Source organism: Oratosquilla oratoria, chromosome 8 (genome assembly GCF_046742065.1).
Source record: "Oratosquilla oratoria isolate Oo_2021 chromosome 8, ASM4674206v1, whole genome shotgun sequence".
In the NCBI taxonomy this organism is placed as follows: Eukaryota; Metazoa; Arthropoda; class Malacostraca; order Stomatopoda; family Squillidae; genus Oratosquilla; species Oratosquilla oratoria.
Genome location: NC_134784.1, coordinates 44,266,469 through 44,292,283, shown reverse-complemented (window position 1 = coordinate 44,292,283; position 25,815 = coordinate 44,266,469). Strand labels below are relative to the sequence as shown.

At 39.4% G+C, this 25,815-nt stretch overlaps 1 protein-coding gene across 4 annotated transcripts in view; it reads right to left on the bottom strand.

The window, feature by feature from the left end:
• The window catches only part of atos (atos homolog atossa), an 81,328-nt gene that overhangs the window by 21,731 nt on the left and 33,782 nt on the right, over positions 1-25,815 (bottom strand). Inside the window, exons 2-9 of one of the 4 annotated variants that reach the window (XR_012966631.1) lie at positions 22,446-22,635; positions 16,071-16,264; positions 15,426-15,651; positions 6,707-6,864; positions 5,564-6,590; positions 3,911-5,316; positions 3,123-3,462; positions 219-367 (exon numbers count right to left, since the gene is read on the bottom strand). Coding sequence is in view for 2 of the 4 variants with exons in the window: in XM_076189177.1 (XP_076045292.1) it covers positions 3,123-3,462; positions 3,911-5,316; positions 5,564-6,590; positions 6,707-6,864; positions 15,426-15,651; positions 16,071-16,264; positions 22,446-22,631 (3,537 nt within the window). In the remaining 2 variants the exon portion in view is untranslated. Of the gene's footprint in view, positions 1-209; positions 368-3,122; positions 3,463-3,910; positions 5,317-5,563; positions 6,591-6,706; positions 6,865-15,425; positions 15,652-16,070; positions 16,265-22,445; positions 22,636-25,815 lie in introns of all 4 variants that reach the window. The other 3 variants (XR_012966632.1, XM_076189178.1, XM_076189177.1) reach the window with 3 other exon arrangements.

The following is a 25,815-nucleotide window of genomic DNA, read 5'->3' as shown; positions in this document are numbered from 1 at the left end:
TGGATAATGGATAATCCCTTCTCCTGCCCAGTGCCCAGGTCAGAAGCAATGGAGCAAGACACAGCACATCCACAGTAGGGCCACTTTATTTATATGGCAACCTTCCCTCCTTGTTCCTTCATGTGGAAAATAGAGAGGACAGTGAGAAATCCCTTTGGGCTGTATTGAAAGATAATCTATACACAACCATTCTCCATGGCAGTATTTACCTAATTTACCTAATTGTAGTATACAGGAAAGGAGCAACACTTGTGGTTGTGTATGAAGAGTCATCCCTGTCCCCAGCCCAATGTCTGGGTGAAAAGCAGTGTAGCAAGACAGCACATCCACAGCAGGGCCAGCCACTTCATTTAAAAGGTGACACTCTCTCCTCATCCCAACATGCGAAAATAAAAATGAGGAATCCCTTCAGGTTTGGGTAAGATGCTGGAATACTGCAGGAGGATCTTAATAAATTTGCATGGTTGGAGAAATGGCAAATTGACTTCAATATATCCAAGTCCAGTGTGTTAAATGTAGGATTACACAACCCAGCTAACAGGTATAGGTTATATAATGACATATTAGAGAAAATAGAATGTAAGGATTTAAATCCAGTAAATAGTGCATTAATGCCAGGAATATGGCTAGCAGGGCATTAGGATTTATTGCTAAACAGTTACAAACAAAAGTGCAGGTGTAATCATTAAATTCTATTAGGCAATAATTAAACCCATCCTTGACTATGCAGTACAGTTTTGGTTTCCATCCAACAGAATGGATATTAATTCACTAAAATCAATAAAGAGGAGAATGACCAAAATTATACAAGGGCTTAGAAATTTACCATAAAAAGAGAGTGGTACAATCTATTAGAGGTATTCAAATGGGTCAAAGGCCATAACAAGGGTGATGCAGGCAAGGTCATCATACTAAGACAGCAAGGCAGGACTTGTAGTAATGGATTTAAGAAACACAGGAGTCTTAGTCTCGAGTTTATTCCTGACTAGTTTCGCAGGTGTGCGAAACTAGCCAGGAATAAACTCAAGACCAAGACTCCCGTGTTTCCTACTCCGCTTACGTCAACCTGTCATAATGGATTTAAATTGAACAAGTTTAGGTTTAAGAAGGAAACAGAAAAGAACTGGTTTATCAAGAGTGGTTAACAAATGGATTAAACTTAGTAACCATGTAGTGAGTGCGGAGACAATTGGTTAAGAGATTAGATAACTTTATGGATAGGGATAACAAGTAGTAATGGACATGGAACTGCCTAGTATAGGCCTTATGGTCTCTTCCAGTCTCCTTCATTTTTATGTTCTTAAGCTGTATCAATCTAGTCTATTCACATCTATTTCTTGCCTTCTTCCTTACCTGCTCAATACTCCCCTCTTATTCAAGGCCCCCTTCATTCCATTCATCCACCTCATTCTTGGCCTTTCCATCAAGTTCACTCCAGCCACCTCACCTTTGCTTTCAACATTCTTTTGGCCAGCCTTCTCTTGTTCATTGTTTCCATGTACCTAAAACATCCCTTTCCAGCCCTGCTTTCCTCCTCACCTCCTCATTTCTCATTCTATCCATCCTAATAACACCCACCATATCTTCCAAACACTTCATCACAAGTAAATTAAAATTCCTTCTTTCTGCCTCCCTTAAATTCCAGGTCTCTGCCTCATACAGTGTTGTAGACACAATTACTCTTTCATACAGTCTTCTCTTCACATCCATCCCCAGCTTTCTATTTCTCATGGTACTTTTTATACCCCTATGATATTTCAGATTAGAGGAGTGGATAACTCTAAATATTCAGGGTCACATGTAGCAACAATGATGGAGGTAAGTTACCGAGTGAAGGAAGCAGTAGTTTACCTCCACTCTTATTCCTCTGTTCCCTGCTACATGTGACTCTAAATATTCAAAATTATCCTCTAACTTTTCTCCTTTAAGACTTCAACTTACACATCATATCACCTTGCTTTTACCCACATTTAGTTTCACTTCCTTTTACATACCTCCCTTATAAGGGGGAAAAATGCCTTGCTGTGGATGTGCTGTGTCTTGCGACACTGCTTCTGACCCAGGGCAGTGGACAAGGTACAGGGATGACCCGTCATCCAGGAGGTGCTAAGATAAGAGGGAGTGTGGAGTATATTCAGGGATGGAATGGGTGGGAATGATTTTATGCCTTTTCCTTTTTGGCTACCTCCCTTGTAAGGGGGAAAAAGCCTTGGTATATGTATGTATGTATGTATGTATATATATGTATGTATATGTTAATGACATGATGGAAGGAACAACAAGCTATGCCAACATGTTTGCAGATGATGCAAAAATCATGAGAAGAGTGAAAAATAAGGAGGGTAGTAAAATATTGCAAAAAGATCTAGATGCTATTTTTGCATGGAGCCAAGAATGGGAAATGAAGTTCAATACCAAAAAAATGCAAAATACTGAAAATGGGCAATAGTGGCAAAAGGCCATCCTTAAAACTATTCCTTGGGAAGCGAACCAATTGCAAAAGCAAAAGAGAAGGACTTGGGAGTGTTGATAAAAAACAACCTGTCACCTGATAGATATATCAGCAGGATTGTAGAAGAGACATATGAACTAATGCATAAAATAAAGTGGCATGCCATTATATGAATGAAGAGATGATAAAAAAAAGTCATTGAAACCCTCCACAGTCCTTTCCCACAAAACATATCCACAAGCCTAAGCAAGCTGATCCCTCTAAAACTATTACAATCACATTTTTCCCTTTTTCCTTTGTACAGTGGAACTGTACAGGCACTCCAGTCCTCCAGCACTCTCCCCTCCTTTAGACACACATTAAGTAACCTCACCAGCCAGTCCGCTTTAATTGTACCTCCCTTCTTAAGATACTCCACATAAAACCCATCCAACCCAGTGCCTTATCAGCTATCTTATGATTGTATGCAATAAAAGCAAATAAACATTAAGACATGCATTTTTTAGATGATGGGTTAAAGTTATATTGACATCTGCATGTAAGAACCCAATGACAGGCCTGCCCACCATCAGTAAATAAAAGATTAAAGTGTAACAACACTCATCAATATGTTTACCAACACAAATGCATATAAGCTACTGTTTACCACCAAAATTAAATAATAACTTACCAAGTAAGGAGATGAGATCTGGTCATTATCACAAAGCGTATAGAAGAAGACAGTGACTGGCAGTGTCAAGTGTTTGGGGCAGAAAGCACCTGAAGCTGCAATCTCTGCCGTGAAGCCTTGCACAGTAGAGACAGGTTCCAGGCGGCCATTCAACACACACTCCTCAAAGCTGCCTAGCAGATTGGAACAGGTAACTGTAGCCGGGGCAGAAGTAGAAAGTGGATGTACTCTCTTGGCATCACAGCGTTGGGAGCGGTTACCATTCCTGGCATCCAGATTTGCATTGTCTTCCTCTTCACTATCACAGTTGCACAAAGCGCTGCAGTGGAACGATGTCGATCTAAAATTTTGTCGAGGGTCATCAGTGAATGTATAATGGCATTTTGCAAATTACCTTAGGGGTAAAAGTTCAAATGTGACAACTACTCCACAAGCTTTGTGCTTATAAAGCTAGATAATAAACTAAAAGCATAGAACTCCAGTATTCGTAGACCTTAAATATAAAATCTATAGGAATTTGCAATTTTTACAAGAATACTGTAACTAATTACAAAATCCAAATAATAAAAACAATAGCAAAGATGAAGAAAAATAAAAACATAATCATGCAGTTATTTTTGATGGATTACCTTTACCTTTGGAACTTATCTGTTTTATTTACCTTCAGTATATCTAAATGGTTTATACATTATGGGCTAAAAAGTTTGATAAAAGTAACTATGATAATGAAAAAAATCTTAAAGCATTTTACCAAAGCATACAACTATTGTGTGCACATTAACTCGTACCTTTTGATGGCTGAAGGGGAATTAATGCTTGAATCATAATCAAATCTTGTGCCTTTCCGAAGAGGAGCAGGTGAGGAAGTTAAAGGTAATCCAGTTTTACTATGGAACACAAGAGTTGTAGCAGAATCCAAGGATCGACGAAACTGAGCCTTTTCACTTGCTGATGGAATATTTTTGCCATTAAGTAGACTCTTTACTTCAGCATCTTCTTTGTTTGTGCTGCCCAATTCTTCTATTGCATCTTTTACTTCCTCATGATCTTTCAATCCATTTTCATTATTTTCTGCCCGAGAAGTAGAGATGGGTTTATTATCCAACTGGTTTAAATCTTTAGAAAAACCCTGTGATGGAAGATATGAGGAACTCTTCATGAGCTGTTTGAGCAAGCTTGCACTCTTCACAAATCCCCCATGGTTCTCTCTGTTGGCTCTAAAGTCTTCCTTGATTTCTGGAGATGTTCCTACTGATTTATGTACCTGTAACACTTCACCATTTGCTTTTCCTCTTTCACAATTTTCAACTCTACTACTACTACTACTATTATTTTGTGCACTTTCATCTTGTCTAACTGGTGATTCAAAGTCCTCATCAAATTTTAATGCTCTGCACACACTTTCTTTGCATAACTTGAAACTTTCCCCACTTTCTTCATTACCTTCATTGTATACTTTCTGTAAATTTGATAATATTGCACTAATTGGGCTTTTTCCAAGAGTTTTTGAGGTTTGTCTCTGAAATTCTCTGCTTCCCTTTGCTGGTTCACTGCTAGCGGTGTAGAAGTTGGTTTTCATCCTTAACTTCTTTGCTTCAACACAGGGAGACAGCATAAAATTATCACTAATTTCACTACTAGACTTGACACTATAATCTGACGGACAACTTTGGGATCTACAGAACCCTTCTTCTGTCCTAAACGGCCTTTCACTCTTGAAAGAATTCTTATTACTAATATCACAATTTTTTTCAGCACTTCTTGCTATGGCTTCCAAGAAACGGTTTTCAGGACATAAGGAATACCGAGTTGGAGATGTCCTCAATTTGTGAGCATTTCCAGAGTCCCTACTGTGGCACCATTTATTGTCTTGTGAATGGAACACATTGGGTAAATTGTTGATAGAAGATCCTGAAGCAGACATGCAAGTTTTTGACTCAATGGGGCTTGAGTCCATTGACAACAGGTTTGCTTCATGAAAACTATTGTCTGCTACTTCCATTTTAGAAGTGCAAGGACTACTAAGGTCTTGACATGAGATCTTGGCTTCAGGCTGAGCATCTGCCTGATTCCTATGGTTGTCAAGACGCAATGGGGGCAAAGGAGCAGTTTGACGGAGAACACTCAAAACTTCAAGCGTTTCACGAGGTGTTAGTTCAAAGTTGGTCTTGCACTTCTTTCCGTCTCCCTCACTCTGAAAAAAAAAAAAGGTTAAAGAGAAACCTATGTGAAAGTTATTCAAACCCTGTAAAAAAAAAATTCTTAAACAAGATTAATATGCATGCATTTTTTCTCAGTCATTCTTATCATAACTGAAAACCTTGCACTCTGGGATTAAAATCAACATCTTCACAAAATATCAAATAATCTTAGTCCTCAACACTGGAATGAAATTGACATAAACAAAGAGAAAATACTGGTCAAAACACGCTACTACTTACCATAGCCAAGTGACTGTGGTCTCCCTTAGTACAGGTATCACTTAGGTCTTCAAGGCTTGAGCACAAATGCTTCCCTTGTTGCAAGCATGGCCACTGGAGGTCATCGACAACACATTTGTCTTCTAAGTGCATCTTACTTTGCTTCAACCTAGTCCCAGTACATGGTGAGCTTTGATAGTCTTCACCCATCTGCAAAGAATTACTACTACAAGGATCAGTCTCTGTGTTTGATGACTGAGTTGGGAGGTGCACCTTGTCCCCTCTTGAATAATTGACATCACAGTTGCTTGTGCGATATTTGCAAGGCAAGTGACTAGGGTCATCAAAGCCACCTGTCTTCTTGAAATCTGACCCACAGAGCTGCCCATTTGATATCACCACATTATGCTTGCTACTCCCAGCAGATGATGGTGAGAAGTTCTCCCTTAATCCTGGCTGATTCATAGGGCAAAATCCTGGTGATGGTATGGATTGGTGAACTTGAAACTGTGACTGTGGTTCTAAAGTCTGGGGCCAAACTGTCCTGCCTGTATAAAGTGGGACAGGTCTTCCATGTTGCTGGTAGGCTCCACAATAAGGCATGCTATAAACTCCCCCACCATCATTCACTGAGTGTAATGGTACCGAATCATTGTGGAATCCAGAGGTCTGAGTGGTTGGAAGTGGAGGAGGCTCCGTGCATGAAGGATGAATGGGTATTGGCATGATGGGAAATTTTGACTGAGTCCAAGCAAAGGGATGTCTTGATGTCATTGACATAGAATTTGTGTAAGCATCTGGAGGGCGTACTGTAGATAATGGAGCATGTGAACGTGGTCGACAAATAAGGTGCTCAGGGGTTTCAAGGGATGGGGAACCAGAACGAGATGGTGACTGATATCTTCGGGAAAGACGGGTAAGAGAGTTTGGGGGGTCAAGGAGAGACTCTCCAAGCTGTGTATCTGGTGATTCACTCCGGGAGATTCTGTTGTTTTCTGCTAATCGAGCTTTCACAATACTTCTACGTAGGTCTTCCTCAACTTTGTGACTGAAAGAGAAATAAATAAGAAAAAGCTGAACATAACACCCTGTATATAGCATGAGAATAAACTTGGAAGTTTAACATTAAAGTTTCATTTAAAGAGATATCAAATTATTACATACTTTACTCCATAGTCTTGCTTTGGGCTTGATGGCCCTGGTGCAACAATAACTGAAGTGTTGTGTGGATAGACAGCCTTAGCACAAAATTTTTCTTCATGTTCTTCGGTACAGAGAGGCAATGGAGCAATTTCACTACGAGGCAGAGTGCGCACTGTAACCTACAGAAAAGAAATTAACATTACAATCATGAACAACAACTCTTGTATATATGTGTGGCATTTAAATATATGCATCTGTATCTGTACAATGACAAGCTGCTTTGAGAATTCAGAGTAGCCAAGGACCCAAAGCTCTCCATACATATGATTGTATAACTATCATCATTAAACCTGCTGCCCCTCTAGAAATTCAACTAACACCTAAATTTTTTAGGAGATGCAGTTTTATTCATGAAGCTTCCCTTTTATCATGAAACAACTTGTACAAAATAAAATACATCACATGCTCTGCAAGTTAAGTTGTATTGTTAATTCTGGAGGGCGGACTTCTGATGATGACTGTGTCATGGACTGGAAGAAGAAGAAGAAGGAGAAAAAGAAGAAAAACCTTCATGCTCAAGGAGTTAAGATAGAAGGGGCAACAAACAGGTGTTAGGTGAGTGTAGAATAGGTGAAGGGTGTTTGCCTTGACAAGACCACTCCCTTATAAGAGGATATATATATATAGTATATATATATATATAGTATATATATATATAGTATATATATATATAGTATATATATATATATATATATATATATATATATATATATACAGGGTCTAACAGATAAATCCGTACAACTTCTTATCACATGTTTTAAGATTAATATCTCGGGTTATAATAAACAGAGAGTTATGAAATTTTCAGTATATTTAGAAAAGGCAATAAGAACAATGATTTCATTCAATGTAACCACCTTCAGCTGTTATGACGCTTTCAACGCGTTTACGAAACTTGGATACAGCGTTGATGATCTCAGACTTTGATAATGAACCCACAGCCTTCTTGATGTCTGTCTTCAGGGTTGTTATTCTTCTGTGTGGCTTGTCACATGCCTTGGCCTCAATTCGCGCCCAAAAAATAATAATCTAAAGGGTTTAGGTCTGGCGAATTTGAGGGCCACAACTCTTTGTTCCAGAACTGCACATTTGACCCTTCGAGAAGGTTGGTGGTCCTCTTCGCTGTGTGGGCTGGAGCCGAGTCTTGTTGGTAGACAAACTGGTTGCCACTAGCCTTATCTTTCATCCAGGGTATTATTTTCTCTTCTAGAACTTTGCAATAGACAACGGCATTGACTTTCTCCTTGTTGTTGAAGAAGTGAGTGAAGACGTCCCCCTCAGTTGACACCACACAGAGCACCATGACACTTGCTGGTTTCTTCGTCGTTGTCTTGTGTTGAACCTCTGAGGATGAGGAGGCTATCCAGCGATCATTCCGCTTATTGAAAGTCACATCAACCGTGAAAATCTTCTCGTCGGAAAAAAACTTGATGACTGAGCCATTCGACTTCATCCAGTTCAACAGCTTTTGGCACCTGGTCAAGCGGATTTCTTTCATTTTTCGTGTCAAAAGATGTCTTTTTCCTTGTGAGAATGAGGTTAATCCCAATTTCTTTAATGCTCTGTGAATTGTCATTGTGCTGACACCTCTCTTCTTTGCCAATGTCGATAATGGTAAGGCTGGATTTGCATTGACACTTCTCTTGAGACCAGCTAAAAAGCGAGGTGTTAGAATTCTGCCCCTTCTGGGCTTGTGAGCAGCTCGTTGGTCTTCGCCGGTCTCATCAAAACGTTTACAAACATCGTAAACAGTTTGTCTGGAGTATTTTAGCATCCTTATTATGGCGCTAGGAGTGTGACCCGCGCGACGAAGTTCGCATATGGCTGAACGTTTGGCTTGTTCCATTGCTTAATGTTTATTGCACCGGTGCTAGTATACAACTGGCTAAATTATTAGACAAATGGAAGTATCTGGAAACAATCAGAATTGCCATATGTTACTTTTTAAGTGCTTAAAACCTCTTCAAAGTTTGTACGGATTTATCTGTTAGACCCTGTATATATATATATATATATATATATATATATATATATATATATATATATATTGTGTGTGTGTGTGTGATAAAACCACTTGGCAAATCAAATGAAAGGTGACCAAACGTTTTCGTCTATTTAAGACATTTTCAAAGGTACAGAGTAAGGAAACAGTAACAATATATATACAAAAGAAGCACACTAGGGGTGGAAATAGGACAGGTCCATTGTGACCTCACTCTCTCAGCACTGCCAGACGTTTGAGCTGGCTGCAGTCAACAATTTTGTATGTTATAAAGTTATCTAATTTATACATTACCATACTCATATTCATGTTGTTTTCAAATGAAGCTTTTATATAACATGATTCTATAATATTCCTCTCCTTAATGTCCTTACTCAAGACAATTTTCTTTGTGTTATCCCAATCAATGCAATGATAACACAAAGAAAATTGTCTTAAGTAAGGACATTAATATAATAGAATCATGTTATATAAAAGCTTCATTTGAGAATAACATGAATATGAGTAAGGGAATGTATAAATTAGATAACTTTATAACATACAAAATTGTTGACAGTAGCCGGCTCAAATGTCCAGCAGTGCTGAGAGAGTGAGGTCACAATGGACCTGTCCTAATTCCCCCCTAGTATGCTTCTTTTGTATATATATTGTCGCTGTTTCCTTACTCTGTACCTTTAACCCCTTCCATACGGTGCCGCACACGTAGGCGTCATGGACTTAGATCTCGGTGGCAGCAGCCAATGCCAGCCGTACGACATGTGGTAATAATAATCGCATCAAAAAATATAGTCACCGCTTATATCGATCGTTCTCTCTTCACCCGTGAATTTTGATAACCATAGAAAATGCGATTACAAAAGAATTAGAAAGAATGTCATTATGGAGGGGCGACTACAATAAATATAATCAAGACGCCGATATGGCAGCCTCGCGAATACACTTGCTCCCCATGACGCCTACGTGTGCGGCACCGTATGGAAGGGGTTAAAAATGTCTTAAATAGATGAAAATGTTCGGTCACCTTTCATTTTATTTTTCAAGTGGTTTTATTATACATTTTGTGAATCACATGTTTTTGTGATTTATTTGCATACATATATATATATATATATATATATATATATATATATATAGATATATATATATATATATATATATAGAGAGAGAGAGAGAGAGAGAGAGATATAGAGAGAGAGAGAGAGAGAGAGAGAGAGAGAGAGAGAGAAATAGAGAGATATAGAGAAATAGAGCATTAGAGTGAAAGAGTGAGAGTGTGAGAGAGAGAGTGTGAGAGAGAGAGAGAGAGAGAGAGAGAGAGAGAGAGAGAGAGAGAGAGAGAGAGAGAGAGAGAGAGAAAGACAGAGATAGTGTACACTATTCATGAACTATTCTTCTATTTCTAGGGAAAAATCTACTTGTCATACCAAAGAATTTTTCCACCCTGTATGTACATTTGTTCTCCTTTCATCTTAGTTCCTTGTGGATGAAAATTCATCCCTCTCTCCCACCTACTGCCTGGATTATAATCAATACAGCAAAAAAACAGCATATCCACAGCAGGGCCAGCCACTTCATTTACATGACAACCTTCCCTCTTCATCCCCACATGTGAAAAAAAAGAGGATGAGGACACATCCCTTTGGGCAGCATCAATTTATAATTTACACCATTCTCCCCTCATACCTATCCTTTACCTCCTCCCTTCCTTGCTCAACATGCATTCCATGCACCCATCTCATTCTCAGTTTTCCCTTCAAAGTTCACTCCATCCACCTCTGCCTCCCATGCTCTTTTTGCTAATCTTTCCTCACAAATTCTTACCATATACCCAAATCATCACAGTATTTTCTTCAGCCCTATCTGCCAGCTCCCTTTCCATCACTGCTTTCTTCCTCATCTCCTCATTTTTCATCCTATCCATCCTCGTAATACCCACCATATTTCTCAAACACTTCATTTCAAACAAATTAAAAAAATTCCTCTCTGCCTCCTTTAAATACCAACTCTCCATCCCATACAGTCTTGTAGACATTTACTTGCTTCCTTCAATCTACAATTTACCTCCACCACTACTCCATTTGCTGCTACATGTAACCCTCAATACTTAAAAATATCCATTTCTTCTAACATCTCTACTTTAAGTCTTACTCAAGCTTAGTGCCACCTTTTCCCCTTGTACACCTCATAAGACAGGGGCGGAGGGAGTGCACTTGAGGGGACAACCGAGGATGAGATTATTGGATGGGGTGAAAGGGGTGTTGAGCAAGAGGGGAATGTCTGCTCAACAAGGAAGGGAGAAGGCAGGAGATAGGGGTGAGTGGAGAATGGCTGTATATAGATGATACTGTGATGCAAGGAAGAGAGGGTGTGGGGGATAGGGAGTGGTTATGTATGAATAATATCTTGATGCAGCCCAATGGGATTTCTCCCCATCTTCTCTCTTTCTTCATGAGGGGACAAAGGGGGGGAGTCTGCCAATTAAGTGAAGAGGCCTTGCTGTGGATGCCCTGTGTCTTGCTGCATTGCTTCTGACCCAAGGCAGTAGGCAGGATACAGAGGTGCTAAGACATAAAGGGAAGAAAGGGTGGTGGATGGGAGTGAAAAGGGTGGAAGTGGGTACTTGCCTTTTGACTTGGCTACCTCCCTTGTAAGGGAAAAAAAAAAGCCCTTGGTATACACATAGACACCTCATAACTTTGCTTTTACCCACATTTACTTTCAACTTCCTCCAATCACATTCCTTTCCAAACTCCATCACTCACTACCTCAGGCCATCCTCTTGACTTAGCCACAAGTGTAATGTCATCAGCAAACAACAGCTGGCTCATCTCCCACTTCCCTCCCCTCTATCTTTAATCCTCTGCCCATCACCCTTACATTTACCACCCGTACAACCCCATCTATGTATACATTAAACAGCCATGATGACATAACACAACCCTGGCATAACCCTAACTTTATCTCAAACCAATCACTCTCACCATTCCCAACCCTAACAAAAAATCTACTACTTAAGTAGAAGCTTTTGACTGCCCTTAGCAGCTTTCTTCCTATGCCATACATCTACAATACCTCCCACACTGTCTTCCTGTCTACCCTGTTATGAGCCTTCTCTAAATCTATAAAGGCCCAAAAGACATCCTTTCCTTTTGACAAAAAATTCACAAATATGCCTTACCACAAAAGTTAATCCACACACCCTTTTATTTCCTAAACCCATTCTTTTCCTCACCAATTATTCCCTCTGTTCATTTCCTATCTATATACCATATGCCTTTCTATGCTAAAGAAGGAAAAAATGTGTATGGTACAGTATTTCACACATAAATATGGACTAAGCTGAATATGCTCATTACTCAGTAAAGCTCTCACTTAAAGAGCACATTGAATGTATAAAAATTGAACACAAGAGCATAATATCTGCCATATTTGTTTATAATTCCAAGAAAAATATATTTCCCAATACTTTATACTCAAGGATAATGTGGATGAAGGTGAGACTGGGAAAGGAGATGCGGGTCTTTGTAAGTGCATATGGGCCTGGCAGTGAGAAGAGTGTAGAAGAAAGGGAGGCCTTTTGGATAGATTTAAACGAGTGCATAGAGGATTTAGGGAGAAATGTCAACGTAATAGTACTGGGAGACCTTAATGCTAGGGTAGGAAATGGTCCAATTGATGGAGTGGTTGGGAAATGTGGAGTTCCAGGAAAGAATCGTAGTGGAGAGTTGATGGTGGAAATGCGTCTAGAAAGAGAGTTGATGATAGCAAATACAGTGTTTCGGAAAAAAGTCAAGCATAAGTACACATGGGAGAGGGTGGTGGATGGAAGGGTGGTAGATAGAGCATTGATGTATTATGCAGTGGTAAATAGGATTATGATAGGAAGAGTTAAGGATGTACATGTGCTAAGGGGATAGGGTGGGGGAATATCAGATCATTTTTTGGTGGAAGGTAAGTTGAGAGTGGAGGATAGATGGAGAAAGATTGATTGATTGATTAATTAGAGTGGGCAAAAGCCCGACACAGGGTCAGATGGAGAAAGAGGAAAGGGACAAAAGGTAGGGAGGTGCTTAGAGTGAACTCTTTGAAAGAAAAGGAAAAGGAGAAGGAGTACAAGAAGAAGCTGAAGGAGGATTGGTAGGGTGTGAAGGATAGAGTAGAGCTAGGTGTGGAGGAGGAATGGGGATGGTTCAAGGAGATAGTCACAAAGTGTGCAAGGATGGTGTGTGGAACAAGAAGGACAGGAGGAAATAGAAGGAAGGGTAGTGAATGGTGGGATGAGGAAAGATTTCACAAAAAACAAAGAAGGTTGTAGAAGTACAAGAAAGAAGTTTCACAGATTGGTTACAAAAGGAGGGAGAGAAAAGAAAAGAGAAGTAAAGAAAAAGGTAAAGAAAAAGGCAAAGAGGAGAGCAGATGTGAAGTGGGGAAAGAGTATGACAGAAAATTTTGAAAGTAATAAAAAGATGTTTTGGAAAGAAATTAAGAGAGGAAGAGGAGGCGAATCAAGTAGAGAAGAAAAGGTAAAAGGTGCAGATGGAGAGTTGATAATGGAAGAGAAGGCAGTAAGGGGAAGATGGGCAGAATATTTTAGGGAGTTGCTAAATGTGAAGGAGGATAGGGAGGGAAAGATAGTTGCAGTGGGAAATGCTAAGAAAATGAGAGTGATGGGTGAGGAAAATGGAGGAGAAATAAGGAAGGATGAAGTGAAGGCAGTTGTTAAGATGATGAAAGCAGGTAAGGCACCTGGTCTGGATGGATGCCATGCAGAATGTCTAAAAAAAGGAGGTACAATGATGGTGGACTGGCTGGTGAGGTTATTTAATGTTTGCTGGAGAGAGGGTAGAGTGCCGGAGGACTGGAGGAGTGCCTGTATAGTTCCACTTTACAAGGGAAAAGGGGACAAGTGTGAATGTAGTAGTTTCAGAGGGATTAGCTTGTTAAGTGTAGTTGGGAAGGCTTATGGGAGGATCTTGATTGAGAGGATTAGGAGAGGAACAGAGGGAGTAATTGGTGAAGAACAGTGTGGATTTAGGACGGGTAGAGGTTGTGTAGATCAGATCTTTGTGGTAAGACAAATATGTGAGAAAGCTATAGGAAAGGGGAAGGATGTTTTTTGGGCTTTTATGGATCTGGAAAAGGCTTATGATAGGGTAGACAGAAAGGCACTCTGGGAGGTTATACAGATATATGGGATAGGAGGAAAGCTTCTAGAAGCTGTCAAGAGTTTTTATGAGAGTAGTAGAGCTTGTGTCAGGATTGGAAATGGAGAGTGCGACTGGTTCGAGGTAAAGGTGGGACTTCGTCAAGGATGCGTTATGTCGCCCTGGCTGTTCAACTTATACATGGATGGGGTAGTGCGAGAGGTAAATGCAAGGGTAGTGGGTCAGGGATTGGAGATGTTTAAAGAAAATGGAGAAAAGTGGGAGGTGAACCAGCTGTTGTTTGCTGACGACACTGCGCTTGTGGCAAGATCGGAGGAGGGACTGAGGAGGTTGGTGACAGAGTTTGGGAGAGTATGTGATAGAAGAAAGCTGAAGATAAATGTGGGTAAAAGTAAGGTGATGAGATGTACAAGGGGTGAAAGTGGCAGTAGACTGGAAGTGAGCATTAAGGGAGAGCAACTGGAGGAAGTGGATAGTTTTAGATACTTGGGTGCAAATGTGGCAGGAAAAGGTGGAGTGAAGGTGGAGGTAGAATGTAGATTGAGAGAAGCAAGTAAATGCCTTGGTGGATTAAAAAGTGTAATGAGGAATAGATATTTGGGAATGGATGCTAAGAGGAGACTGTATGAAGGAGTGATTGTGCCAACAGCACTGTATGGGGCAGAAACATGGAACATAAGAGAGGAAGAGAGGAGTTTGAATGTGTTTGAGATGAGGTGTCTGAGAAGTATGATGGGGGTTACTAAGCTAGATAGAGTGAGAAATGAGGAGGTGAGGAGAAGAACGGGGATGGAAAGGGAGTTGGTAGATAGGGTTGATGAAAGAGTATTAGGATGGTTTGGACACATGGAAAGAATGAGTGAAGAAAGACTAGTAAAAGATGTATGGAAGGCAGATGTGGAGGGAGTGAACATGAGGGGACGTCCTAGGATGAGGTGGATGGATGGGGTGAAGGGGGCTTTGGGGAAGAGGGGAATGTCTGCTGAGGAAGGATGGGAGAGGACAGAAGACAGGGGTGAATGGAGAATGGTTGTATAAGGATAATGTTGTGATGCATGAGGAGGGGTGGTGAGGTAGTATGTGTGAGCAAAATTTGACGCAGCCCGAAGGGATTTCTCCCCGTCTTCTCCTTTTATGCATGGGGGGACGGAGAGGGGGAGTCGCTGATTTAATGAAGCGGCCTTGCTGTGGATGTGCTGTGTCTTGCGACACTGCTTCTGACCCAGGGCAGTGGACAAGGTGGAGGGATGACCCGTCATCCAGAAGGTGCTAAGATAAGAGGGAGGGTGGAGGGGTGTGGAGTATATTCAGGGATGGAATGGGTGGGAATGATTTTATGCCTTTTCCTTTTTTGGCTACCTCCCTTGTAAGGGGGAAAAAGCCTTGGTATATGTCTGTATGTACTTTTTACTCGGTAAAGTAAGTTTAACAAACACTGATTAACATGATTAAATCCATTAGATATAAGAAGCATGTGATTATAATGTACAACAAGAAATTACAAAATATTTACTTTGATGGAAGTATCTTGTCCAACATATGCAATAGGAAAGACATGTTCCTCTGCCTGTGCTACAAACTTGGAACAGAAAACAGGTGAGGGGACAGTGACTCTATACAGCACATTTGGGGGATTACAGCCCCCTGACTTGCTGAGCCAGGCAGAGAGCTGAGAGAAGTGCAGGAAGGATCGAACAGCTGCCAACAAGGACCACCCAGAGGCAGATGCATCTGGCAGTCTGAAAGACAATGAAGTTTTGGTTTATCAACCTTTGCAGAGAAATTTTAAGAGGATACCAAGTAAAAAACATCAATAAAAGTATACCCTAACACCACATCAACAACACTGTAAATAGAACAAATATAAGGCAGACAAACATGAAAGTAGCTTTCATATTCTTATGTTTAAAATTCTAAGGCATTATTTCAAAGAAGGGGTTAGAAAGTTTTATTTGCACAGTAGAAATGACAATGGGTATATCCTTTATTTGAAATTATAAAACTATCCATATTCTAATTCTATGCCAAAAGTAAGATGGTTTTACTTTTTCATGGATAAAGGTATTAAATATTCAACTATGATAATACACCACAAGTACAAAAAGTTCACAAATATTTAATAAACCAAGAAATGTTCCATGCAGTACAATGAACAAACCTGCGGTCAAAGATTGTGAATGTCCACTGTTCAAGAAGTGTAAGGTTGTTGCTGGGTGCTGTAGCAGTGTCAAGAGTATGTGCTAAATTGGCACCATGATGGCAGTCAGGAGCAATGAGCACTTCCACACTGGCACCAACACCAACTCCCCACATCAAACGCAGTTGACGAACAAGGGCTTCAGCTCGAACACACTGAAAAAAAAAAATAAATAAATAAATATAATATATATATATACAGTCAAAGCCCTGGTATCCGGCCTTCTTGTATCCGGCACTTCAAATAACCGGCATATTTTTCACGAAAATCGAAAAATTGTGATAAAGATAGACGTAAAAAAAAAAAAAAAAAAAAAAAATCCCGCGTGTGTTTAAAATCCCTGCGCGTGGTTGTAGTTGCTCTCGCCGCCACCAGGGCTTTATTGTGTATTTACCGCCGAACATAGCAAGTGTGATCCAGCCCATGGATCAAGGAGTGATTCAAAACTTTAAAAAGAATTATCGGAAAAGTTCTATGCGCAAACTAGTTTATTTTGAGGATGGTAGCATTTCCGAATTCCAACGTGGGCTTAATGTTAAAGATGCTATTTTTATGGAATCGCTAGCTTGGGAGGATGAAAAACAACAAACTCTAATGCGATGTTAGAGAAAATCATATCCGCAAATAATGTTTGAAGATCAGGAAGGGAATAAAAAATTTTGAGGGTTTTCCATCGGCAAGAAAGAATCGGTGGTGAAAGAATTGAAAGATGGGTTATCGCGCTAAACTTTGCATTAGTGACGAAGCGATACAAGTGTGTGTAGATATGGACAGTGACCGAGCAGCAACATTCTCACTTAGTGATGATGAAATTTTACAATCACTTCCCGATGAACACGCGAAAACGACAGAGGCAGATAGTGAAGAAGACGACCCTGAGATGAAAGTGTCGTGGAAGGATGCAGCGAAGGGTCTAGCAGTGTTTGTGAAATTTACAGTGCACAAACAAAGAGGAAAAAATTCTAAGCAGAGACATCATACATTTTATGAAAGTTGGTACAAAAAGTTTAGTGAAAGAAAACTCGAGTGTAGAGGTGAATGCACCCTCTCAGCCACCAACACTGAACGCGGCCATTCACAACTCCGTCGTAAAATTATCAGATGATGAATTAGATAACTGGTAATGCTGTGATGATTATAACTGATGTATATTGATTGGATTTACTCTATACTGATAGAATTTACAATATATAGACATGTGGATGTGTTTATTATTAAAGCGAATTAAGATCTATTAATAAGTAAAAGAACAATATAAATAAATGTATTTTTTTTTTAATATCCCTTCCCGTATCCGGCATTTTCTCGTATCCGGTACGTCTTCGGCCCCATTGGTGCCGGATACAAGGGCTTTTACTGTATATGGATATGGTGAGAACAGGTAAACTTCCTACATTTGATGGGTGTCATGTTGAGTGTTTGAAGAAGGGAGTTACAGTAATAGTGGACTGGCTGGTGAGGTTGTTTAATGTGTGTCTACGGTAGGGTAGAGTGCCAGAGGGAGAGAAAAATGTAGAAATAAGAAAAAATGAGGTGCAAGTAGCTCTGAAAATGATGAGAATGGTTAAAGTATCTGGGTTAGATGGGTGTCATGCAGAGTGTCTGAAGAAGGGGGATACAGTAATAGTGCACTGGTGAGTGAGGCTGTTTAAGGGAGGGCAGAGTGCCAGAGGACTGAAGGAGTGTCTGTATAGGTCTGCTTTACAAGGGAAAAGGGGACAAACGTGAGTAGTAATTTCAGAGGGATCAGTTTGTTGAGTGTAGTTGCCAAGAAACATCAAAACAACACCCAAATACCTATATCATACACAAATACTCTTCTGTTCCTCTACAACCATCAGACACCAGCCTCCAGAAGCATATCTACAATCATATTGCTCACTGCTCTATCAACAAACTGAAAGACTACAGTGCTACATGTCAGACCCCTCTGAATCCTATTTCTCCCAAAAGGATGGAGTCCACCTGCCCAGACTGTGGTGCAGCCAACATCCAGCCCTTCTAAGCTACTAGAAGAGGCTGAATGACTGCATTGCAGATAACTATCCAGTATGCAACACTTCACCCCATACTATACAACACATTATGGAAAACTGCACTGTACACAATGCACACCAGCACAATATACACTCAATAAGGGATTTAGGGGAAAAAATCCATTCCAGCTGTGGTGTTCCTCAGGGAAATGGGACTATACGGCCAGGCAGTCTAGGGAACAAGAACAATGACTAACATATACATTGAACAATCTCATCAAGCACCCCATGCAGGAATCTCCTGAAATAATTTCCAATGAAAATAAACATTGACAAGTATCTAGCCAGTTCTAATGCTACCTAGTCAGTTCTATTGCTACTACAATTTCTCTTATAATTACTGGGCAATGTAATATTTACACACAATTGGACTTCTTGCCAATAAAAAAAAAAATACTTGGCAACATTTTATATATACCTATTACTCAAAACTCCAACCCTTTCAGAAATATCACAGTTCTAATACCTATGCAGTGGTGGGCTACATGGGACAACTTGACAAGGACACCTAACCCTAAACATCTGCAGAGGTTGGGAGACACAGACCCCTGTGAATGTGGAACATCAATAAATAATTTCAGGCCTCCTAGAGCCATGCCATACCCAAAGAAGCACCACTAGAAAACACCTAGATCAATTTTAACACCTCCAAACAGCCTAATTATTAAAAACAAATCCTATTCAACACAAATAACAGTAATTGATAAGGTTCTATTAGTTTGCAATGAACTTAAATAAGTGAGCTACAATGATCCAATTTACTATAAAATAAGGAGAGTGGAACTGTCCTACCCTATGAAAAACTTGTGAATATACAAACCTACAAAAATAGATGCAACAAAGCAAATGCCAGGGGTTTAGTGGGAGAAAAAATATATACATCTAACTACACGCAGTGAAAATTGAACACCAAGATTGGCATATTATTAACTTGTCTACTTATCTATTCTGGATGCCACCAAGATACAGTGAAATTTTGGTTAACAAACTTAATCCATTCTGCGACTCCATTCTTAACATGAAACATTTGCTAACCGAAATAATTACAGCAAATGTGCCAAAGCATTACTGATCTGGTAGGATTGTATTTATCTAATTGTAGTATACAGGAGTAACACTTGTTGGGTCACATCTCTTAATCTCCAATTTATCATATCTAGGATCAAATTCATATACAGTTCCAACTTAATCAATATTCTTGATTTCCAATTATTATATCCATATCTGAATTCATGCATTGTTCCACCTAAGCTATTCCAAGTTTTTATGCATCTATATGGAAAACTGTATTTCTTCACACCCTTTAGACATGGGGTCTTCCTTAATTTGTTCCCATGACCTCTTAAAGCCCTCCCATCCTTAATCAAGAGATCTCTTCTGTCATTGCCATCTATCCCCTTTATTGACCTGAATACTGAATACTTTTTAATCAATCTTTAAAATATGGCAGACCCTGTGCTTTTAGTCTTTCCTCATATCTGCCACGCTGGTGACCAGTTTGGCTGCTGTCCTTTGTATTCTCTCAATCTTGCTTATATCCTTCACTCTGTGTGGAGACCATACTACGGACACATATTCCAGATTTGGAACTTAAGAACATAAGAAATAAAGGAGACTGCAAAAGACCATAAGGCCTACACTAGGCAGCTCCGTATCCATCACCACCTGTCATCCCCATCCATAAAGTTGTCTAATCGTTTTTTAAAACAACTGATAGTTTCAGCGCTTACTACATGGTTACTAAGTTTATTCCATTCATCGACCACCCTATTAGTAAACCAATTCTTGCCTATTTCCTTCTTAAATCTAAATTTGTCCAGTTTATACCCATTACTGCGAGTCCTGCCCTGCTGTTTTATTATGATGACCTTGTTTGCATCACCCTTGTTATAGCCTTTGATCCACTTGAACACTTCTATTAGATCACCCCGCACTCTGCGTCTTTCCAGAGTGTAAGTTTAGGTGCCTAAGCCTCTCTTCGTAAGGCAAATTTCCGAGTCCTTGTATCATTTTGGTCATTCTTCTCTGTACTGATTCTAGTGAATTTATGTCCATTCTGTAGGACGGAGACCAAAAATGTACCACATAGTCAAGGATGGGTCTAACTATCGCTAGATAGAGTTTAATAATTACCTCTGCACTTCTATTCATTACCGTCCTAGCAATGAAGCCTAATGCACTGTTAGCTTTATTTCTGGCGCTAATGCACTGCTTCCTGGTTTTAAGGTCCGGACTCACCAGAACTCCCAAGTCCCTCTCGCACTCAGATTTTTCTAAAAACGTGTTATCTAAGTTGTATCTATTTTCGGGGTTGTGTAGCCCTACGTTTAACACGCTACACTTAGAGATATTGAAGTTCATTTGCCATTTCACCGACCATGTTAACAGCTTATTAAGGTCATCCTGCAGAATCTGGGCGTCGTCTCCTGACCTAATTAGGCGTCCTATTTTAGTGTCGTCCACAAACTTACTAACATCACTATTTAACCCTTCGTCTAAGTCGTTTATATACATAATGAACAACAAGGGACCCAAAACCGAGCCCTGGGGGACCCCGCTAGTAACATTGCCCCACCTAGATTTTATTCCATTTATGGTGACCCGCTGTTTTCTGTTACTAATCCAAGCTCTAATCCATTCTAACACTTTTCCTCCTATGCCATGGGCTTTGATTTTATTTAGTAGTCTCTGGTGTGGCACTTTGTCGAACGCTTTGCTAAAGTCAAGGTAAATAACATCGTAATTTTCATTGTTGTCTGACGCCTTATATACCTTAGTGTAAAAGGATAGAAGATTAGTCACACATGACTTACCCTTGGAGAAACCATGCTGTGAAACACGAATTAAATTATGCCCTTCAATGTGTTCTCCGAGTCTCTTTACTATTATTGATTCAAGCATTTTTCCTATAACCGATGTCAAACTGATTGGCCTGTAGTTGCATATAGACGATCTATCTCCCTTCTTAAAAACAGGAACAATGTTTGCCTGCCTCCAAGCAGTTGGAACAGAACCAGTGTCTACTGATTTATTGAATATTTCAGTTAACTGGTTGCAGATTTCGCAGATTTGGACTGATCATGTTTTTAATGAATTTTTACACCATCTCTTCATCCATATAATATACTTAAATCTTCTGCACAAGTCCATACATCTCTCCTACAATCCTACTGATGTGTCTGTCAGGTGACAGGTTGTCTTTTATCAACACTCCTACATGTTTCTCCTCTTTTGCTCTTGTAATGGGTTCTCTTCCCAAAGAATCTACGGATGGTCTTTTGCTGCTTCTGCCATTTTCCAGGATTTAGCATTTTTTTTGTATTTTGCAAGTCTACAATCTCCCTCATTTTTTTACTCTTCTCATGATCTTTGCATCATTTGCAAACATTTTGGTATAGCTTGGTGTACCTTCCATCATATCACTGACATAGACAAGAAACATTATTGGTGCAAGCACTGAACTTTGTGGAATTTCACTTGTTACCGGTCTCCATCTTGATAACCTATCCTTTATTAATGTCCGCATGTAAAAAAAAAAAAGGCCTCTCAGTCCTTCAATGTGCTTCAATTTCCACACAAGATGACTGAGGTACTTCATCAAAAGCAGCTTTATCTAGGTTGAGGTACACACAGTCCACCCACTCCTCTCTCTTGCAGTACATCACTCTCGAGTAAAAGCCTAAAAGGCTTGACATGCATGATCTTCCAGATCTGTAGCCAAACTGTCTGTCAGAATATTCATCTCTTAGATATCTGGTCCATTCATAATTCACAATCTTTCATATATTTTCACTATTGTGCTGGTCAGTGATACTGGCCTAAAATTTATTGGCATCTCCTTACTGCCACAGTTGCCTTTTTCCAATCAAGCAGCACCATACCTTCTTTCAACAAACATTTGATAAGACTGTGAATCTTGTCCACTAGTTGTTTCCTTCATTCTTTAAGTATCTAGTTTGAGATCCCGTCAAGTCCTGAAGCTTTTAATACAACCAATGATCCCAAAAGATTGAGCACTGCCCTCACTTCTACAATTATAGCTTCTAAACCTGGTTTTTTGTTCCCTTTACTTTCCTCAAAAAATTGTGTGCACAGGTGTATACATATGCTCATACCACAAAATATCATTTGTTGTTAACAAAGATAAAAAAAATTCACTAAATTTTTTCATTAAGCAATTTGTTTGTTAAATGGGACATTCATTATCCGAGGGTTAATTGTAGATGAAAATTTTGATTTATCTCCATGGCATGCCTTTGTAAGGAGGAGGATAACTGGAAGTGAATAAGTTGACCCTTACCACATTACTGTTGGGCTGACATATGTGCCTGGATATTGGGTGCTGTGGTAGTGGGCAGTGGGGTCCAGCATGAAACCCACGACCACCACCTGGTGTACGGCCCTCTACTACCAGGATGGCCAAGGCCGTAAAAACATCCACTGCCTCACCCGGTCCATGGCCATCTGTCTCTCCGCTTGCACGCATCACGCTGAAATAAATGTCTTGTGTGAGATGAGGTTCAAAGATACTGTTCCTCTGAATGATCTTGGCTACCTACTTTTTAAACTAAGAGGAAGAAAAAAAATCTAATACAATGAGGAATATTAAATGTCTACACATATGCACTGTTGGTGTAATTGGAAGTGTGTTGGTTTCACATTTGCTAAGTCGAGGGTTTGAGTCCTGCACTTCTCTCCGATTCCCAAAAGTGATGGTTATCAGTCCCAACAGTCCACACACATAGGGCAAAGGTGATAGCTTTAGCCACAGTTACATGTCTCTTGGTGTAGGGTCCTCACCTTTTTCATCTACACATCAGGTAGCATACTACTGCATTAAAAAATAATATACTTATATCCAAGTTTTAGTACCTAATTTGTAATGCTAAACATGAAATATTACAAAGTATGAGGCCAACACAATATGTTTTGTCTTTTATGATTCAGTTTACTGGCATGAGCTCCCCCTGTTAGAAAGGGCTGAGATGGTCCTTCTTATGAAGGACTTTCTGAAGCAGGTAATTTAATCCAGTATGCCCTTACTACAAACTCACTTGCTACCACAGCTTCACATCATCTCCACTCCTGATAAATACTCAAATACTTAAACTCTAAGCCAATAGGCCAGTAAGCATCTTTTACTTTTAATACCAAGCAGTAATGTACACTGACTGCTCCACTTATATGTAAAGTCTGCAACAGTGTCACCTGTATGATTTAACAAGTGAACTGATTATGAGGAAAATATGATTTCAAATAGCACTGGTGACTCAATCTACATTCATTAATAATAATTTACTTGTACAAATTTCCTCACTGCTTCTAGGCCTTTTCTACAGACCAGGTACCAACCCCTACGGCCCACACATCTAGGTGGAAGTGAAGGGGGTTGAAGTGGCCTATATCCTGAGATATTTGGGTCCATGCTGAATCTTTGGATTGTCCTACAGGTCCTTTTCTAGATAATGTCACCATGGGTAGGCTCACCTTACTGATTTAGATATGGACACCCTAAAAACTACACAAAACAAAACATCATGAATAACCACATGATGCACCAAAACTACCCCAACAGAACATCTATACACTGAAACCAAAGTCCTCCTAATAAAACAACATATGAAAATGAGACGCACATTTCTAAGCAAAAGCCCTGTGTCCCACACATCCATCCCATTGCACAACACAAATTCGACATCCAGACTGTAAAAAAGATACACACTGACAGCACATTACTTGAAAATTTGCAACAACTTTCCACAAATACTATGCAATACACCAATAAAAAACAGATCACAAAACAAGAATTCCAAGAGTGACCCCTTAATCCCCTACTCCAATAAACTATTCAAGACTTTAGTCCTACAGAGATATCCCTCCCACAATGAGCAAGAACCATTCTAGCATCTACGTGTTCAAGCCACCATCCAGCTTTAAGACTATACCAACAAAGAATAGGCCAAGCCACAGATGCATATAATACATGCCTTAGCTGATAAAGTACAGTATGTATAACTAGGTTATGTCCAAGTTTATGAGTACAGGTAATGAAATTCATTTAAGAAAACATAGGAAACCATCCAAGGCTAACTTCCCAATAAAGATCACCACAAAACTTTGAAAAAATACATATATGAAAACATTCATAACTAAAAATAAAAAGGCAAGTTGGCAATAATACAAGGAGAAAAGATATAAATGTGGATACCATTTCCATAGATCAGTTCCTATTTAAAGACAGAGCAGTGGAAGAAGTAATAGAGACCATACAGGATATCATCAAGGGACATTCCAACACGCCAGAGATCTCCCCCACCCAATAAAAAAAGCTAAAGCTAAAAAGAAAAGTGAAACTCACACAAGAAAAAGAATGGTTATTATTGTCACAAAACAAACAAAAAGAAAAAATCTGGGTAAACAAATAAAAACAATGGATGGGAAATCAAACAAATGTGAACTATAAAAACACCCTACCAAAGAAACAATTCAAGCAACCCCAAAACAATACCATCACAAAACAACAATGTACAGTATTTACTGAATTGTAGTGTAAAGGAAAGGCACAACACTCGTTGGGTCCTATCTCCTACACTCCTATTAATCATACCTAACCTCAAATTCATATACAGATTTCAACTTAATCTATATCTTTGATTTCCAATTATCTTGTTTAGACTACTGAGCCGGTGGTATTGTATCTGTCTAATTGTAGTATACAGGAATGGAGCAACACTTCTTGGATCATGTCTCCTACTCTCCCATTTATCATACCTAGTCTCAAATTCATATACAGTTTAACTTAATCCATATCCTTGATTTCCAATTATCATACCTAGTTCTGAATTCATGCACTGTGCCAGCTTGGGCTATATCACTTTCTAAGCTATTCAAAGTATTAATGTATCCATTTGGAAAACTGTATTTATTCATAGCCTTTAGACATGTAGTCTTTTAGTTTGTTTACTTCTCTTAAAACCCTCCCACCCTTCATCAAAAGATCTCTTTTGTTAATGTAATGTATCCCCTTTAGTGACCTGAATATTGTAATCACATCACCTCTTTCTCTTTGATCTTTCAAAGTTGATAGACCCTATGCTTTTAGTCATTCCTCATATGATTCATCTGCTAGGCTAAGGACCTGTTTGGTTGCTGCCCTCTGTGTTCCCTTGATCTTGTTTATATCCTTCATTGTGTGGGAACCACATCACTGATGCATATCCCAGTCATGGAGAGATCATAGTTTCAAGTTTTTTACCTCATACTTTTCCACTTTTGTCAAAATTTTCCATTATCTTCTACTGTTGTTTCCTCCTTGTGTATCTTTTCCCAATCTTTTTGAAAAAATTCTCTTATTTTATAAAAAGAAAAAAAAAAGAAAAAAAAAATCCCCTTTCTATATTGTTCACTTTTTCCCATGTATTTTTCCTCATTTAGTTCCAGTTCAACTAATATGTGGTCACTTTATTAAGTGGTGTCATATGTTCAATCTTGTCCACTATTTTAGGTTCTGATGTGAATATTAGGTCCAGTCTCCATGGTTCTTCCTCATCTCTATAGCTAGTATTCTCTTGTATCCATTGTGTCCTTGTATGTTCTATAATCATATCAAGTAGTACATTTCCTCATAGGTCGTCTCCACCTTTCACTGTCATCTCTTCCCAGCAGATTTC